Below are 17659 nucleotides of genomic sequence, written 5' to 3'. Positions count from 1 at the left end.
GCAGCTGCTGGGCGGTCGGACTGCTCAGGTGCCTGGAAGGGGAACAGATGTGCTGAGAAGAGGGGCTCCAGTGACCAAGTAAATGGAACCAGCAAGACTGATGTGATGGCCTCTGGAACAAGAGCCATACTCTTCTTTGGTTGATAAATTTTTCAGAGGCATGTTCATTTGCTGATACAAAAATCCTTTCTCCATGCATATTTATTTGGGAAAAATAGAAAGTATAGCATAGTGGTTAAGAGCAGGGGTTCTGGTGCCAGGCTGCCTGGGTCTGAATCTTGGCTCTGCCAGTTAATAGGTGTGACATTGTTGGGTGTATTAATTAATCTCCCTGCATCTCAGTATCTTCACTTGTCAAAAAGAGAAATGATTTTACTTTAAGTATAGAATCCTATAAAAAATCCCGTTAATATATATAAAACGTTAAGAACAGTGCTACTATTTCGATACAGAGCATTTTAGACTTGGAAAGGCACTTCGAGGTCATCTTTAGTTTCTAAATGAGGAATCAAGGTCATGGAAGTGATCCCCAAATTCTCATGGCTAATTCTTGGGCAGAAACAAGACTAAAACTCAGATTTAAAAAAATTATGATTTCTCTGCATTCTTTTACATCAGGTTGTTTTAGGTGCTTAGAAAATTAACAACAGGTCAGTGAAGACCGTCTATGGCCAATTATCCAATTTTAAGATAACCTGACTAGCCTAAGGATCTGTTGAAAAGAATATTTCAAAGAACAAATAGAAAAGTTAACAGACAATTCTTTAATTCATTCTATCTACTAATCCATGTCTAAGTACTTCTCTGGTTCATAAATATCCCACGCTGATGCTTTCTCTTTGAAGTTCATAGAAAAGATTCTTTACATTTTGTTGACTGAATGCTGATGCAGGGAGAGGTTGGAGGTTGAGAATGTTTCTGTTATTCATCTCCTCTCCAGCTGAGAGGAGGAAAGCGTTGAATTTTCCAAGTATGAGAGCTAGGCACCTGTTGTTCCCTGGCCACGCTAAGATGCTTGGGCACCCAGGCTGTTCATAAACGTAGTTCATGGTTACATCATCTCATGGATGCTTCTAATTTCAATTGCATTTCCACAAACAGTTACTGAGTAGTTAACTGCATCCCAAGCCCTGTATTAGGAGGTAAGCAGCAGAGATGAAAGAAGCAGTTCCTGCCCTCAAGGAGAAGCTCATGCCCTCATGGCAGTGGGTGTGGCCGGAGAGCAGAGGGGAGTGGAGACAACAAAAGCCATAGACGTGTAAACAAACAATCTCAAGACAAGGTGATAAGTGCTGTGACAACAGTGGGCACAGGGTGTTAGCCCAGAGGAGAGGCACCGAACCCAGGATGCGTAGAGAGAACATTTCATGACGAAGTTTGTAAAATGTAACTCAGGGAAGGGCATTCCAGACAGAGAAGGCAGCCCATGTAAAGACTAAAGGTAAGAAAAGATTTGCAAGCAGTTCGCATTTCTGGAAAGTAGAGTGTAAAGAGGGGGATGGTAAGGAACTGGTGTTAAGAGGAGGCTGGAAAGGAAGGCAGGAGTCTTATCATGGCACATAAATGCCAAGTTCAGCATGACAGTTTGGATTTATCCTGCAGAGAATGAAGAGCTTTTTAAATTAACCAGGAACAGGCAGCTGCGATGATGGTCAGAGATGGAAGAGCCATCTTGGGATAGTGTCTTGATTTAGTGACAGATGATGTGGACCACATAACTTCTTCCACTTATCACCCATGAAGAATGCCAGGCCTTTTAAAAATAACAAGTGCTGGAGAGGGTGTGGAGAGAAGGGAGCCCTTGTGCACTGTTGGCGGGAATGTAAATGGTGCGGCTACTATCGAAACAGTGCGGAGATTCTTCAAAAAATTAAAAATAGAACTATCATATCATCCAGCAATTCCACTTCATTCCAGTTCTGGGGGTTTATCTGAAGAAAATGAAAGCACTAATCTGAAAAGATTCATGGTCATTGTAGCATTATTTGAAAAGATTCATGGTCATTGTAGCATTATTTACAATAACCAGGATATGGAGACAACGCGAGTGTCCACCAATGGATGAATTGATAAAGAATATGGAATACATCATACGCAATGCAATATTATCCAGCCATAAAGGGAATGAAATCTTGCCACTTCCGACAACATGGATGGATCTCGAGGGCATTACGCTAGGTGAAATAAGTTGGAGAGAGAAAGACAAATACTGAACGATCTCACGTATATGTGGAACCTAAAAACAAACCACAACGCCCCCCCTGAAACCAAGCTCATAGATACAAAAAATAGATTGGTGATTGTCAGAGGTAGAGATGGGTGGAAGGTAGGAGAAATGGGTGAAGGGGTCAAAAGGTAAAAAAAAATAAAAATAAAAATAAATAAATAAATAAATAAATGGAAAGAATTCCTGGTCTCAGGAAGATGAACCAAGAGGATTTCTGTGCTGTTGGTTCCCAGATCTGAGTCCCGCCCTGGGCTCTGGTTGTGTGAGGTGGGTTCACTCACCTGAAGCTGAGACTTGGCTGCAACCTCCTGGTAATATGGGGACTGGGAGTCGGCAAGCTCTTCCTTGAACTTGTGCTTTGCCAGGGAGACGCTTATTTCCACCTTCTGTTCTAGGGCATCCTCAGCAGCATTAGTGGATTCTACTTCTCTTTCCTGGGTTAGAGTTAAAAAAAAAAAAAAAAAAAGAGAAGGGATTCTGTTCATATAAACCACGAGCAAATGGTTACATTGTATAATATATGTTGATACTGTCTCAGGAAGTGGGTTATGAAGCCTTAAGTGCTTCTAGAATAGAAGTCCTATTAACTAGCAGTGGCCTCTGAATCTCACGGAGAGACAAAGTATCAAAGCTCCAATGAGTTAATTATGTAGAATCCCTGAGAACTCCATCATTTTATGACTGTGTGCTCTTCATGAAAGCATTTAGATACACACACACTTATTTACTTTTTATCAATATCCTTTGGTTCATCTAAAAAACATCTCCTCTACCATCTAGGGTAGAAATCTTTGCCTTCTCTGAACCTTTGCACTAGCAAATGACATCTGAATTGCTCATTTGGTACCTCTGATACACTCACATAGAAGGTTTTTTTTTGATATGGTAATCTTGTCACCCCACATAAAATCTCCTTGAATCCAGTGTGATTCTCACACTTCACTGAGTCCCTCAAAGCAAAAAACATGAGACCATTTCTGCACGAAACTCTCAGTGAATATCTGTAACAAGGCGGGTCACAGCCTCAGCAACCTGTCTTAGCCTATTATTTTGTCTATACATCTGCCATCTTCAGTCATAGCACTTAGGCTATTTTGTTGCCCTTATTTGCACTATAAATTCCTTGAAGGACCGGACTGAGGCTTGCTCATCTTAGTATCTTTAGTGCATGGCCCAATGTTTGCTGAATGAAAGAATAAATATAGATGTAGGTGGCGAAAAGGATGTTAACGGGAGGATATGATGAATGTGAAATAAAATATTCAGGGGATATTTACAGGAGAAGGAGGGACTTATAGCAGACTTTGAAGGAGATGGGACACAGGTAATGTGAGAAAAGAGAGAAGGCAGACTGGAGTTGTCTTAGAAATTTTGCAGTGAATATGTTTAATCTCAGTAATTTTTTCCAACAGCAGTTTTCACTGTTGATGAAACAGTATTTTTGAGAAAAACAGAACATTTAAATTCTTTGCTCATAGCAGTAGTTCCATCAAGTCTACAGTCATCCAGCCTAAAGCCCAGAGAGAATGGCCAGCAGGGTCCTCATCTCTGAATTTCCATGTAGAGATGGTGAGACTGAACTTCCTGCCTTCACCTTCTGGCCTTGATCTGTGCCTTGGAGGGAGGGTCACAGGAAGAGGAAAGGGCCAGAGAAGGCTCACAGACCACAGGGAATGGTAGACCTGTGGCAGTGGCAGCATAAGATCCAGCTTCTGATCTGGGGACCCTTCCTTATATTACTGCCCTCTTCTGGGTCTGCTGCCTGCCTTGTGCTGCCACAACCCTATCACTGGAGCAAAGGGAGTGGTGTTTGCCTGCTTCTGCACTGAGGGTCTGGGCTCAAAGCTTTTGGAGAGGTTAAGCATGTCTCCCTTTTGATTAGGACGTGCAAACTACCGTGTATCAAATAAATAAACAACAAGGGTCTATTGTACAGCACGGGGAATATAGCCATTATTTTGTCATAACTTTAAATGGAGTATATAAAACCATTGAACCACTTTGCTGTACACCTGAAACTAACAAAATATTGTAAATCAACTATACTTCAATTAAAAAGTCCCCCTTTAGTGATAACCAACAGTGAATTCCCTAACAGTCCTGCATGCCCTTTCACTCAGAGTGGTGACCAGTGTTGCTTTTTGCTAGAAAACACTGTTTTTATTTTTCCCCAGCTTGACATGCAGGATTTCGGTCATTTGGATATTTATCTGGTCTATTCGTGCTGCACATGACTGGGAAGAAGACCTCTGCCCTTGCTGTCAGTGTGTGATTACACTTCAGTGGAGAAAGGACTTCATTGATGGGTTGACTGATGTATTCATTCATTCATTCACCCATCATTTATTCACTCTAACGCTTGGTGAGCACCTGCTGTACATAAGGTTCTGTTGGTCACTGAGGGAAGAAGGGCCCCTGCCCTCCTGGAGTTAATAATTAAGTTGCAACTTCTCTCACTTTATCCTAGTTACCAATCTATTTCTTTTCCTTTCAGTCCCTCCCTTGGAAGAAGTGAGAACAGTGAATAGAAGGAAGTCACCGACTCTTACTTGGGGTGATAAAAATGCAGCACTAATAACAGTGAATGGCCAGTCCATCCCTTGTCTTTCCCTGTTTTACTAATGAAACCAAACAGACATGTGAAGAGCTAGATTGAGAACTTCTTACTATTGTAGGCATCTTGGTGTCCGGGAGGGTGTTGTTGAGGATTTCGTTGAAGGGTGTGTCATCAGGAGGGGGAGGCAGGGACCCGGGTGAGACACTGGCAACGTCTGTGGAAATTTAAAAAAGTACAGGCACGAAAATGAGGCTGGAGGAGTTTAAATTAGAATGAGGTCACCATGACACATGCTTTTCCTGTCACTCTGGAAATTACAGATGTTAGGTGCATTCTGAACTCATTTTCTTTTAAGATCACACAAGTATGTTCTTGAGCAAAATATAACTCAGACTCTTGATCCCACTTAAATTCCTCATTATTCCTTTCCAGAACGGAAGTTTGGAGCTCCCCTAAATGTGTTACAGTTAAATGGTTTTGCCTAATGAGATCTGGTTACTTTTTCTTTTTGCGGCTATGTAAAGGACACATGAATACATTATCTTGAATTTGTTTGTTGGAAAATATCGATGATTGCCTCCAAGTTGTAGGATAATGGGTGATTTGGTTTTGTTTTTATTCTTTTCTGTATTTTCCAAGACGTATGCTATGAATTTAAATTATTTTGTAAGGTTAGAAATACAAGTTAGTTTTGAGAAAGTGCATTATAAACTGTGTCAACTTCAATTAACCATTGCTTTTCAAATAACATGCTTTCATGATGGTTTGAATTAAGGTTCAGTAGCAGATGAAACGAGGAGTTCTAAGCTTACCTGTTGAAAACACAGGGGTTTCACCAGGCTCTCCTAATGTCTCCTTTGTGGATATTTCATCTTTTCTATTAGCACAATAGGAAATAAAAAAGAGATGGTGAAAAGCAGCTTGATGACAATAGAGGAAATGCATTTAAATTTGCTTATACTGAATAGACCTAAAAATTAGAGAGAAAGTATATTTTAAAACTAGATTTACCCATATTTTCATTACAGAAGTAATCTTCTAATATATTTTCTTTGAAGAAAAATTCAAACAACCCCAAAATAATTATGTTTGACTCCAGGGGTTTTCCATAAGCATTTTGGCTTTTTGCTGTTCTGGGGAGCATTTTCATAGCAGGCAAAGATGGTTCTGGGGGTCTGAGGTTTTACAGTCCCCATTGTGCTTCAACTGTGTCCTTGACATCAAAGATAATTGATCACATGATCTATGACTGAAATATTCTTGCTAAAATCTAGGACCCTCAGACCTGTAAATTCAGAGAGTCATTCAGTTTATCTGATAAAGTAACTCTTGTGGTTACGATAATGAGAGAGAGAGATTTCTGGATAATGCAGGTGTCTTGAATCCCTATTCTGGACATAATCATTGCCTGCAATGGTAACCTGCCGGGGAGTTGTGGGTAGGTTTGCAATGCCAGGGAGTGTCATCCAAAGTCATGGTTATAGAGCTGTCTGCATATCACATTAGCCCATTCTAGCAAGCTTTATTTAGAAAGGAGTAGCAGTAGTGATAGCTATTGAAGCTCACTGAAAGATTTCTTACTATAAGCTATTAGGTCTCAAAGGATTGTGTCTGTGTTTGTACAATATAGTCATGGTTGACTGTTTGATCTAAATAGTGGCTCACGCTGATGGAAGACCAGAGGGAATGGCTAGGTCCTCTGTGGTTGTAGGGGGCTAGGGAGCTTGAAAGGAGAGCAGGATTGGTGGGTGGCGTGGAGAAGACAGGTTCTTCAGGCAGAGGGGAAGGCTGTGGTCAGAGCCCAGGATGAGCAGGGTGTGGTCTGGACGTGGTGAGGAAGTGTCATGGTGGCAGTGGTGGGATCCTGGCTCATGGAGGTCAAAGTTGGAAAGGTCAGGGGCCGAAGGCCTTGATGAATTAGTTGTGCCTCTGCCTCAGTGGAGGTCCTGAGAGGGAAGAAATGGCTCACTCAAGAGTTGGGTAATTTGAGCAAAGTCTACTAAGTCTACTTACTTACTAAGTCACGGGAAGACTATACGAGCAACCACAAGGGCGAGTGCAGAACCCTTGGGTGATAACAGCGAGGTACTCAAAGCTCCCCTCTCCACGAGGGGTGAGATGATGCAGCAGCTACCACGAAGCAGAGACAGAGCAGGCTCTGTGGAAAGAGAGGGCTGCCTGACAGGAGCTGAGCTGCTGCTGAAAGAGGTCCGTAGCCCTGGAAGACTCTGCAGGTCGGGGCTGTGGGGAGGTGATAAATTCGCTCACCTCACCCTGCTTCTCCCTCTGATTTCCTGATCCACATTGGCTGGTCCTTCCCAGAAGTCAGAGGCCAAGGGAGGCCAGTGAGTCAGTCCCTCCCTCTCAGCCTTCTGCCCACAGAGCACGTGGAGAAGGGTGGGAGTGGATATTCAGAAGGGCGAGGGGACGATGCGGGAGTATTTTTGAAAAGCCTTTGAACAAGGCTCAGTGTAAAATAAGGAATATCTCAGATGTATTAACCCAGGAGCAGTTACGCAAGTTAAGGGGGGGAAGAGGTTAGAGGCAAGGATTTGACGTTTTGCACAGTGTAAATTAATAAGGTCCAGGGCCAGGTTGTGACAAAGGGAACAGAAACCAAGGAACAAATGTGAAAAGCATTATAAAGAATTGTAATTCATACAGCCCAATTTGTGTCTCTCTCTGCAGTATGATTATCTTCAGATTTAGATTTCTAACTATTATGAGTGTAATTTGTGAGTTTAGAGTTTGGCAACAGCATGTCTCTTCTTTAATCATTTTATCGGATGTACTTTGCTTTTTCTTTGCATTTCGATTTTCTTATTTGATATTCGGTTCTTGTAGAAGACACAGCTCAGTGCTTCAGTTTAGTTTGAGAAATACTAACACTTTACAGAATACCAAATGAGAGTTCAAAATTCAGGTTGCTCTCTGATTGCATTCAACATGTTCCTGATGTAACTAATATTTTTCATCAGTTCTAAAAATTAAACTATTTTAATTGCTCTGTATCTAATAAGTAAAAAACATGTTAGATAATTATCAAACAGTATTGCATTCATTTTATCTGCAAATATAGTGCAAACATCTATCTCGATCTATAAGGTCTATCCATTTCCCTTTTATATACTCATTTATCTTCAGCAAAATATATGCATAAAGTGTCTGTCAGAATAACCTACTCCGATCTCAGTAGCTGAAATAATATAAAGGCACAATAGCTCAGTCTCACTCCATCATGTGATCTTTCAAAAGTCAAGAGCATGCTGCACTGTATTTTAGGTACTCACCTCTCAAGGAAGTTTCTCTGTTTTATCCTCTGTAGGAAGATAAAAAGTAATTTTATTAAGAGACAATGCCAACTGAAGAGCCAAAGTCTATTTTCATTCCCTTTTCCCTTTAACTTCACTTCAATCTGCCTGTAAAATGTTATTTTGCAGGAATAAAATTCCTGTTGGCCTTCTCAGATCTCTCTAAGCATTTCTTCAGCCAACACTTACGCTGGGGGAACCAGTTCAAAAGGGGCAGGGTCTGGAGGCCCGGGAGCTATTTGGACGGGGTTCCCAACGCTCCGTGTTTAAACTCACCTGCTGAAGAAGATCCAGGTGTTCCTGGGAGTTGCTGAAATTTCTCCCGATGTCAAAGAGGCAGAAAGTCTCCTGCTGGCAGATGCTGACCCAGTCCTGGTATTCCCCTGGGTCAGGGATGCGATCCAGAAAGATCCGATACGCTTCCCACACTGCTTCCTGGCACACTGCAAGGCAGCGCCATGAGGAGTGAGAAACGGCCAAACCCTGAGAAGACGCCCTTCTCCCAACCCAAGCCCAATCTTAAACATGGCAAGCTCTGTCATGGCTTATGCTGATACACTAGCCTATAGCCCATAGAGATTAATTCACTTAACAAATATTTATTGAGCCCCTATATGCACCATGGAGAAAAATAAAAGAAGGGAGATAGAAATACAGGTGTGTGTGTGTGTGTGTGCGTGTGTGTGTAAGACTGCTATTTATAATAGGGTGGTTGAGGAAGGCCTCATGGTCAAGGTGACTTTTGAACAGCTTGGGAAGAGGCCCCAAGGCTGGAGAACGCTGGGCACATTGAAGAAACAGTAAAAAGGTCACTGTGGCCAGAGCAAGGCTGAGAGTCATAGAGGATGAACACGGAAGGATGTGGTGAGAGGCACAGAGATGGTGCAGGTTTTGCAGCAGTCATCTTCAACTGGGGCACAGGTACCCCGCTGTATCTGCAGACTTTCCAAGGGGTCAACAGGCACACAGACATTTAAAGAGACTCAATTTCTAGATCTCAACTTCCCTATCGTGCTTTCCTAAATTGGTTTGCCTAACAACACATCTTTCCTTCCTCGCTTTCCCTTTGGCCGTCATCCTTCCCCCATCTCCCCATCCATAGTCTTCCTGTGACGGCACAGTGCTCCAAGGTTGCCACGCAAAGGGTATTTGAAATAACTGTGTTTGAGATTAAGACAGGCAGTGAACTTAGTCAAGGGCAAAACACAGTTTTTGCAGGTAGGGCAGTTTCTGATACTTTGCCTTCAACACATTAGAAGAAGTCCTAATGAAGTCAACAGCTGATAGATCATTAAAAATAATGGTGGCAGATCACGATGTCATTGTTAGCATAAGTGCCAGGGGAACTTAAGAATAAGGCTGCTACTGTAACAAAACTCCATCTGTTCCCGTCTACTTATTTATGTAACACGTTTTCTCAGCATTTAAGTGAAACTAAGGAAAAGAATAGGGATAAAATGGATGTTAAATCCTGTCTAATGTTAGCAATACATAATAGGAATAATAAATAATGGCACATGAACTAATAGAGGGACAGCGCCAAAGCAACCCCATCTATCCAGAGGCAGAAGCTAGTGGAGCTTAAGCTATAGGCCCTTCATTTAAATTGGCCCCTTCCAAAGCTTTGTTCCTGATTTTGTATCTATAAACATTAGTTACCCCAAACCAATATCTGAGCTTATATCCATCAATAAAAAATTAAAAACTTTTGTCAAACTTGTATCTACTTCCTTTAATCAATTATATATTAAACATAATTATAAATGCAACTGAATCCAGAAGAAATTTCTGGAAATAAGTAAAATAAGTTATTTACTTAGGAAATAAGTAAAAAATGTAATTTCAATTTATGTACATTTTTGTTACTGAGAAGTATTTTAGAGCAACCCACAACAGACTTTCAAGTATGACCTAAATTACATTAAGATAAGACTCTGCAGTGAGAGGTGGGATGGAAATGTGGGTGTGTGGAGGAAAAGGGACCACGTGACATTGCCTGCTGTTTGGAAGGGTTTGTTCATGCATTTGTAGAGTACTTGATGGTAAGTATTGAGTATCTATGATAGATTCCACTGTATATACGAGAATGCTTTAATTCCTATCTTATTTTCAATATCAATATTTACAGCTCACCAAAAGTTACATCTTATCCAATTATTTAAGCTTATGATGAAAAACTTTAGATGTCAACAGAAAAGCTCTCAAGAGGGCACCTAATTTAAAAATTATTTTAGGGGATTAAGTTAGGGAAAAAAGATAGAAGACTTTGGTCATAAGCAATTGTAATATGTTGATCTTTAACTCTGGAGGGATGAGGAGCAAGGGGGTGCTTTGGAGTAGAAGCTGACATCATCTGACTTTCTAAAGAAACCCTCTGACTGCCATGCAGAGAAAAGGGGTTATGGGTTATGGGGAGGAACAAGGTATGAGAAGCCCAGTCTGGAGACTCTTACTCCAGTGCTTTACCTTCCCTCACTCCCCACTTGGTCCACATCTGGGTTTCTCTTAGCTTTCTGTTTTAGGAGGCAAAGAGAATTCCAGACCAACAGAAACTCAGGTCATTTACTAGCGACAACCTGACCAGAACCCACAGACCCGGGGGGGGTGGTGGTTTGCAGTGCCCACCACCTCAAAATTGCCATCAAGTTTTCCACATTTGAGGTGTGTGTTGCCTGGGGTTTTTCCTACATCATCAAACAGCCTAGGCTGAGACATTCAGCAGAAAGGCTGAGGTTCTGTGGTCAGATCTCAAGCAACTGTGGGGATACTGGGGAGGCAAGGCTCCGGCTTTCTCCAAAATCCTTGTGGCAATCCTTCCCAGTAGAGCCAGACAAAGATGGCGCAGAAAGGTAAACCAAGAGGTTAGAAAAATCCAACTTCTCAGAGGTTTTCAGACTCCTCCCAGCCCTGAGGTCCTTCGATGCCTCAACTTTCAAGGTTTTTATTTGAGGCTCCCTTAGCAAGGCTGGGTGACTCTGCCAGTGAGTCAGGGGCTGGTGCTCCTGTTCTCTTGATCACAGAAGGATTCTGTGCCTCCTGATTTGTGCTGAGCTTCCAGGATGCCAGAAAAATGACATCGGAGGAGTCACCAAAATCCTGCCCCTCAAAAATCGTCTAAAGAAAAGATACTGGTCCCTGTTTCATCCCGACATTTTGATCATTGTAAACGACAGTGCCCTAGGGAAATAATTCTTCAAGCAGCTTCAGGCATTGGTGCTTCAGGGAGAATGTTCTCTCAGAGCCTTTGGGAAAAGTAGGTTTTAGTAGGGACGAGGGCTTTCGGTGTCCCTGAGGTGGGAGAAGGGGCTGCAGGTGAAGGAGCAAGATTACCTGGGCATCTTCTCAATATGAGAATGCAGATTATGAAGTAGGTCTGGGGAACCATCTGAATGAACACCTGCGTTTCTTACAAGCTCCCAGGTGACGTGATGCTGCTGGTCTGGGGACAGCAGTTTGAGTAGCAAGAACTAGGATTCCCTTCACCTTTAACTTTCTCCGAGTCACACATTAACGTGAAAGAAAGATCTAGCTTTTAATATTGGGGTTGGGAGAAAGAGAGAGTGGAGAGAGATAGAGGAAGGGAGGGAGGGAGAGAGAGGGAGAGACATGGGGAGGGGTGAAATCACAAAGGACTCAAAGAGGACTTTGAAGGGAGGCAGTCACAGAGGAGAGAGTCTGCGTGGTGGGAGCAGAGGTTCTGCCTGGGAAACTACCAGAACTGACCTTGACCCTTGTGTCTGCGATTTCTGAGGAAATCTTTGCGATTCTATCAGGAAGCTCAGAACATTTTCCCTGGTGTTGCTTTAAGCACTGGGAAGAGAAATAGCTCAGTATTCCATTTGATTTGAGGAATGTGGGCGCTGTCTCCTCTAAGTTTGAAAAACATCAACAGATAATTTTGTAAAAGCAGCTATGAGAACGATAACTGGGTTACTCCGTCAAAGAAACACTGCTTTATAGCTGGGTCTTATTTCTAGTTTCTTTGTGAACCAATTTGTTAGACTTAAGAAACCCATGCTGGTGAACAGTAAAATTTCATATCACCCAGGGGCAGCCATAAAGATAATAGGCTGTCATTGCTGTGGGGAGAAAAACAGTGGTTTGTTTCATCCAGGGAAGCAAGAATGAAAGAGGCAAACCTAATCAAGAATAAAGAGCTAAGAATAAAATTCAGAGCTAAAAATTTGGTTGCAGCAATAGTCTATTCTACAAATACCTGTGATGAATCCTACTTGTGAACGTCGTAAAGGATTAGAAGTTACGTGAAAATAGTTAGCAACAGCTGTGTTCATAGTCAATGTGATGCATATCCCATGTATTTATGCTTCTATCCATCAACAAATAACATGAAATTTACCAATGTCATTGTCCGATCAATGTGTAGGTACCTCCAAAACGAATGCTTTACATATGGCACTGTCTTTTCTTTGCATTCCCAATGACCTCTTTGCTTCTGCATCCATATGCAGAGGTGCTGTGCTAAGACCTCAGAAATTTAATATCGTGCACTTGATTTTCTATAATTAGAGTCCTCCCTCTGACTCTGACCCAGTAGCTGTCATTTCTCTGCGGGTGTGCCTTCTGTCAGAAAGCAAGTATCTTTTTACTTCCACATAAAATGAGACATATGAGGAACATCGGGCTTGATTTTTTTTTTTAATTTATTTTATTTATTTTTGGCTGTGTTGGGTCTTCGTTGCTGTATGTGGGCTTTCTCTAGATGCGGTGAGCGGGGGCTACTCTTCGTTGCGTTGCGTGGGCTTCTTATTGCAGTGGCTTCTCTTGTTGCGGAGCAAGGGCTCTAGGCGCGCAGGCTTCAGTAGTTGTGGAACGTGGGCTCAGTAGTTGTGGTTTGTGGGTTCTAGAGGTCAGGCTCTGTAGTTGTGGTGCACGGGCTTAGTTGCTCCGTGGCATGTGGGATCTTTCCGGGCCAGGGCTCGAACCTGTGTCCCCTGCATTGGCAGGCAGATTCCTAACCACTGTGCCGCCACCAGGGAAGCCCAGGGCTTGATATTTTTGATACTGTTAGTTAATTATGCTTCCCAAACCCAATAAGAACACCCAGATTAATTCAACTTTTGCACATCTTATAGATGTAAATACTTAAGAACTTGGTGGGATGTTAGTTGATGACGTAGTTTTCAGTTGTCAGAATGTGCAACACATCACAGGCTAGAATTGAACCAACTCGCTCTAGTCAATAGGCTTGAAATAGAGCAGGGTGACTGTGCTTTTTGGAGTGGAAGCAAACATCTGTTATGATCAAGGTGGAAATCAGTAAACCTCCTCAGTTTTCACATGTAAGGTGATTTGCGTTTAGGATGCAGCCAGACAAGCTACCTGGGGAATTTAATAGAGGTTACCAAAGATTCTTTTCTTTCATTTAAAGAAGAAGCCATGGGATTTTTTTTTTCATCCACGGTAAGTGAATGACAAGGACAGCTACTGATGGCCGTGGTGTGATTGAACTCCATCATGATTTCCGGGAATGCTGTAAGAGTCCTGTAATGCTGTCTTGGGGTAAAAACTACACTGTAGCTCTGATGGAAACCACAGTAATTGTGCTGTAAATCCCGTTAACACCCCTGCATTATATCTTGGTAACCACTGCTAATTTGTGCCTCCAGGTTTCCCAGGTTCAGGCATTTTTACTGGATCAGCAATAAACAACTGAAACTTACCAAGAAGGGAGGGAGGATTGGGATTGCAATGTGGTTTTTGAAAAGTGAAATCTTAAGTCATCCATCAACTTGCACAGATTCCTGACATTGCAATCATCCTGTGCTTTGTACAACATTAGGATTTAACAGTGGGCTTTGGCAAAAATAAAACAAAGAGGTAAAACCCAGAGGCCAAGGCTTTCTCGTGGCTTGTTAAATGCTCTCATGGTTCTGTGTTGCACAGGACATGGTTTTAAAACATGCAAGCACAGATCTGCCATAGTTTCGAAGGCTTATTTTTCATAACTCTCAGGTCAGTTGGCTGATTTTTATAACTCCTGTGACTGAATGAGAAGCTCTGGGCTGAACACAACCTTGGGATGGATGAAAGGGAAGGGATGAAGAGAGGGAAAGTCCAAACAGGCTGCACCTCTTTCCTTACCTCTCAATCTATAATACGCTTGAAGACTTGCTAAAATCTGTTTCATGGATTCCTGTGGACAGACTTTAAGCCCAGTTGGGAAAAATGCTGATCTTTTGGTTCGATGCTTTGCCAAATCGAATATTCGTCTCATTGTGGACACTTTGTAAATTTTTCCGGTATCTTCGGTTGTTTCAATTCTTGCGGCATTGTCTGTGTCTTTAATTTCAGAACCGTATATTTTAATGGAGAGATCTGTAAAAGAAAGATTGATTTCCTGGTAATACTACTCAGCCATAAAAAAGAATGGAATAATGCCATTTGCAGCAACATGGATGGACCTAGAGATTATCAGACTAAGTGAAGTAAGTCAGACAGAGAAAGACAAATATCATGACATCGCTTAGGTGTAGAAGCTAAAAATATGTTACAAGTGAGCCTATTTACAAAACAGAAAGAGACTCACAGACATAGAAAATAAACTTATGGTTATCAAAGGGGAAAGGAGCGGGGAAGGATAAATTAGAAATTTGGGATTAACAGATACACAGTTCTGTATATAGAATAAACAACAAAGACCTACTGTATAGCACAGGGAGCTATATTCACTATCTTGTAATAACCTATAGTGGAAAAAATCTGAAAAAGAATATATACGTGTATAACTGAATCACTTTGCTGTACACCTAAAACACGGTAAATTAACTATATTTCAATTTAAAAAAACGATTGATTTCCTGATGAATATATACATTTGTGTGCTCTAAGTGAAGCATATAATAAATGGATGGAAAAAACTAAAAATTTGATCCTGAGGGTTATGGAAGTTCTATCTTGCTGCAACTGCCGAATGTGATATTCCAGTGACAAGGCATTTTCAGAAATCAGGGAATAGCATAATGGGCTGATCAAGCGTATTTAAAAAAAACAAAAACAAAAACAACATTTCGAATCATCTTGCCTTTAGGCACTGCCAAATATTGAAACCTTTTCCCACACATCTCTCCTAAAATCACTCCCCACTTAGCACTCAAGCCTCCCGAGAGATGCCTCTTTAGATAGACATTATAATTCAAGTGGGGAATGATATAGCATTGTGGTACCCAGAGGTGCACTCTTGATGAGGAAGTGGAGTGCTTCTAAAAACCTAGGGGAAAAAAATGCAACAAAACAACCTCCCTGCCTATTAGCAGCAGCCCTAGGATTTCTCTGAGGGCAGGGCTCTGTGGGTGGCAATCTGGTTGAAAGTGATTTGGGGCCTTAGAGTTTCATTTACAGAGCAAGCTTGATATTTTATGTGAGATGGTGAGAGAAGGGATGGAGGGGAGGTCAAAGAGAGTGTGTTGGCGGAGGATTAAACTCCCGGAGCCATTCATCCTGCTGACACTGAGGTGTCTGGTAGGGTTAGGTCTGGATTTCATTTTTAGCTTTGTAGACCTCTCATAAAAATAACTTACATTCACTGAGTACTATTTTATTGTGAATTTTTTCCATCGGTATTATTTCATATCACTCTCAGAAAAGCTCTAGTGTATAGACGAAACAGATACCCTTTTTCTCAGTTTGCCGCACGGTCAGGTACTGAGGCCTAGGGGTGTCAGAGCACGTTAACAGTGTGGTCAGATCTCCACTCCCCCTCTCCCACTCCATCTCTTTCCTTTCAGCCGTTCTACCGTTTAAGAAAGGAATTACTGATGAACAGTCGGGACCACTCACCCTGGCCCCTGGAGACCTCCAGCATGTGGCTTACAGAGATTTAAGTTCCCATTTTGTTAAAGAAGGCTCTCCAAGTTCCTTTGTGAATGAAAACCAAAAGAACAGAAAGGAGACAGTTTATACACAAAGTATAATTTAGTAAAATCAGCATCCCCAGAATCTTTCAATTTATCCAAGAGTAAACAAACAAACAAATACTAAATGGAGCCAATTACAAACATAGGTATCAATAGGAAAGAGTATTAATATTGCCTGGTTCTTTAGGAGGACGAGTTCTCCACTCTCTTGCCTCCATTATTGTACCTGACAGGCAAAACCATAACCAGGGTTAAATACCACTCTTTGCCTTCTCCTCACGGGCACCCTAGTAGCTGAACAAGGTTGGAGAAAAACAATCATTAGGACTCACTTTAAATTTATGATCCTTCAATAATATCACACTACATTTCTCTGGTCCGTTGAATTTCTCTCCCTCTCTCTTGGAGAACTACACACAACTTTTCTCAGACTTCCTGCACTTCCTGCCAATTCGCACTCTCAGCTGATGACCTTGCTTCACATTTTATTGAGAACAGGAGGACCCAGAAGATAACTTTTCGGATTTCCAGCCCTGCGTCCACTCACTGGCTGCATCTGTGCTCAGATACTCTGCTTTCCCTCCTGTGACTATCTGATGACTGGTCCGTGCTCCTGTCTAAGCCCAGTTCCTTTACTTATGCACTGGATCCCAGCCTTTTCACCTTGCAAGGACGTTCTTCCAGAAACCCTCCTTTCATTCACCTACTGAATCATTTTTCTCTCTTTCTACTGGATCATTCCTATCAGCCTGCAAACATTCTATTATTTTCTCCTTCTACCTAAAAGATTCTTTCTTGATATCACTTTCCCTCCAGCCACTGACCCATTTTTCTATTTGCACTTAGAGCAAAACTCTCTGAAAGATCTGTTTTTACTTCCTTTCCTGAAACAAAGCAAGGTCCTATATGAGCGAGGGAGGATTCCCCTGACACCACATGCAAAGCTATCAACATTTCCTCTCTTCATTCCCTCCTCTTTTTTCCTTCCTTCTTTTCATTTATTTATTTATTTTTATTTATTTATTTTGATGTTTGCAGTGTGCTCGTAGAGCCCGGTGTATTCAACATGCTATTGTGACACTTCACCAGAAGGTGTCGCTATCGAACACATTATATTATGAGAGCTGAAGGTTGGAAAACGGAACCCCAATAATCAGTTCTTTGACTTTGGGATGGTGCGTGTTCAGTACTGACATTTGTTGATGAGGGTGGTGGTGAAGGTTGTGATTTTGCAGCAAAACAGACCATTTGGGGAAGGGCTGAGACGTAGCATGGTGGGACGGACTCCCACTGAGCTGGGAGGTTCTCCTGAAAGGCCTGGCAGACGGGAAATATCAGTATTTAGGCGGCGGGAAGAGGACTGCAGGTCCACAGGCAGGCAACTTCCAGCAGACCGGGGAAGGTGGTCAACACCGAAGGTTTAAACTGGGGTTTAAATTAAATTTCTGTAACAGCTCAATCCTGGAGGTGACCCAGATCCCGCCACCCAGGGTAGCTGTGACAAGTCTGGAAATGTCCAAATGTACAGAAAGGGAAATTAATGAACAACCATTTGATTCAAACACTGAATTCAAACATTACATTATCCTAAGAAAAAGTCAGATCTCGCTGGGGTGGAGAGGCAGCTCTGAAATACTGGGCTTTTGCCCCTTCATTTATTGTGTTAAAATTAGATTGTCTAAGCATTGCC

At 41.9% G+C, this 17659-nt stretch overlaps 1 protein-coding gene across 3 annotated transcripts in view; it reads right to left on the bottom strand.

Annotated features, from left to right (window-relative positions):
• Positions 1-17659, bottom strand: part of IMPG1 (interphotoreceptor matrix proteoglycan 1) — a 108184-nt gene that overhangs the window by 75872 nt on the left and 14653 nt on the right. For 2 of the 3 annotated variants that reach the window (XM_036871858.1, XM_036871859.1), the window contains exons 2-7: positions 14198-14431; positions 8372-8538; positions 8075-8103; positions 5597-5661; positions 4895-4998; positions 2509-2661 (exon numbers count right to left, since the gene is read on the bottom strand). In XM_036871858.1, the coding sequence (XP_036727753.1) occupies positions 2509-2661; positions 4895-4998; positions 5597-5661; positions 8075-8103; positions 8372-8538; positions 14198-14431 (752 nt within the window). The remainder of the gene's footprint in view (positions 1-2508; positions 2662-4894; positions 4999-5596; positions 5662-8074; positions 8104-8371; positions 8539-14197; positions 14432-17659) is intronic. The other variant, XM_036871860.1, reaches the window with a different exon arrangement.

Source organism: Balaenoptera musculus, chromosome 12 (assembly GCF_009873245.2).
Source record: "Balaenoptera musculus isolate JJ_BM4_2016_0621 chromosome 12, mBalMus1.pri.v3, whole genome shotgun sequence".
Taxonomy (NCBI): Eukaryota; Metazoa; Chordata; class Mammalia; order Artiodactyla; family Balaenopteridae; genus Balaenoptera; species Balaenoptera musculus.
Note: the sequence above shows the minus strand (reverse complement) of the source record. Positions and strands in the feature narration are given on the sequence as shown.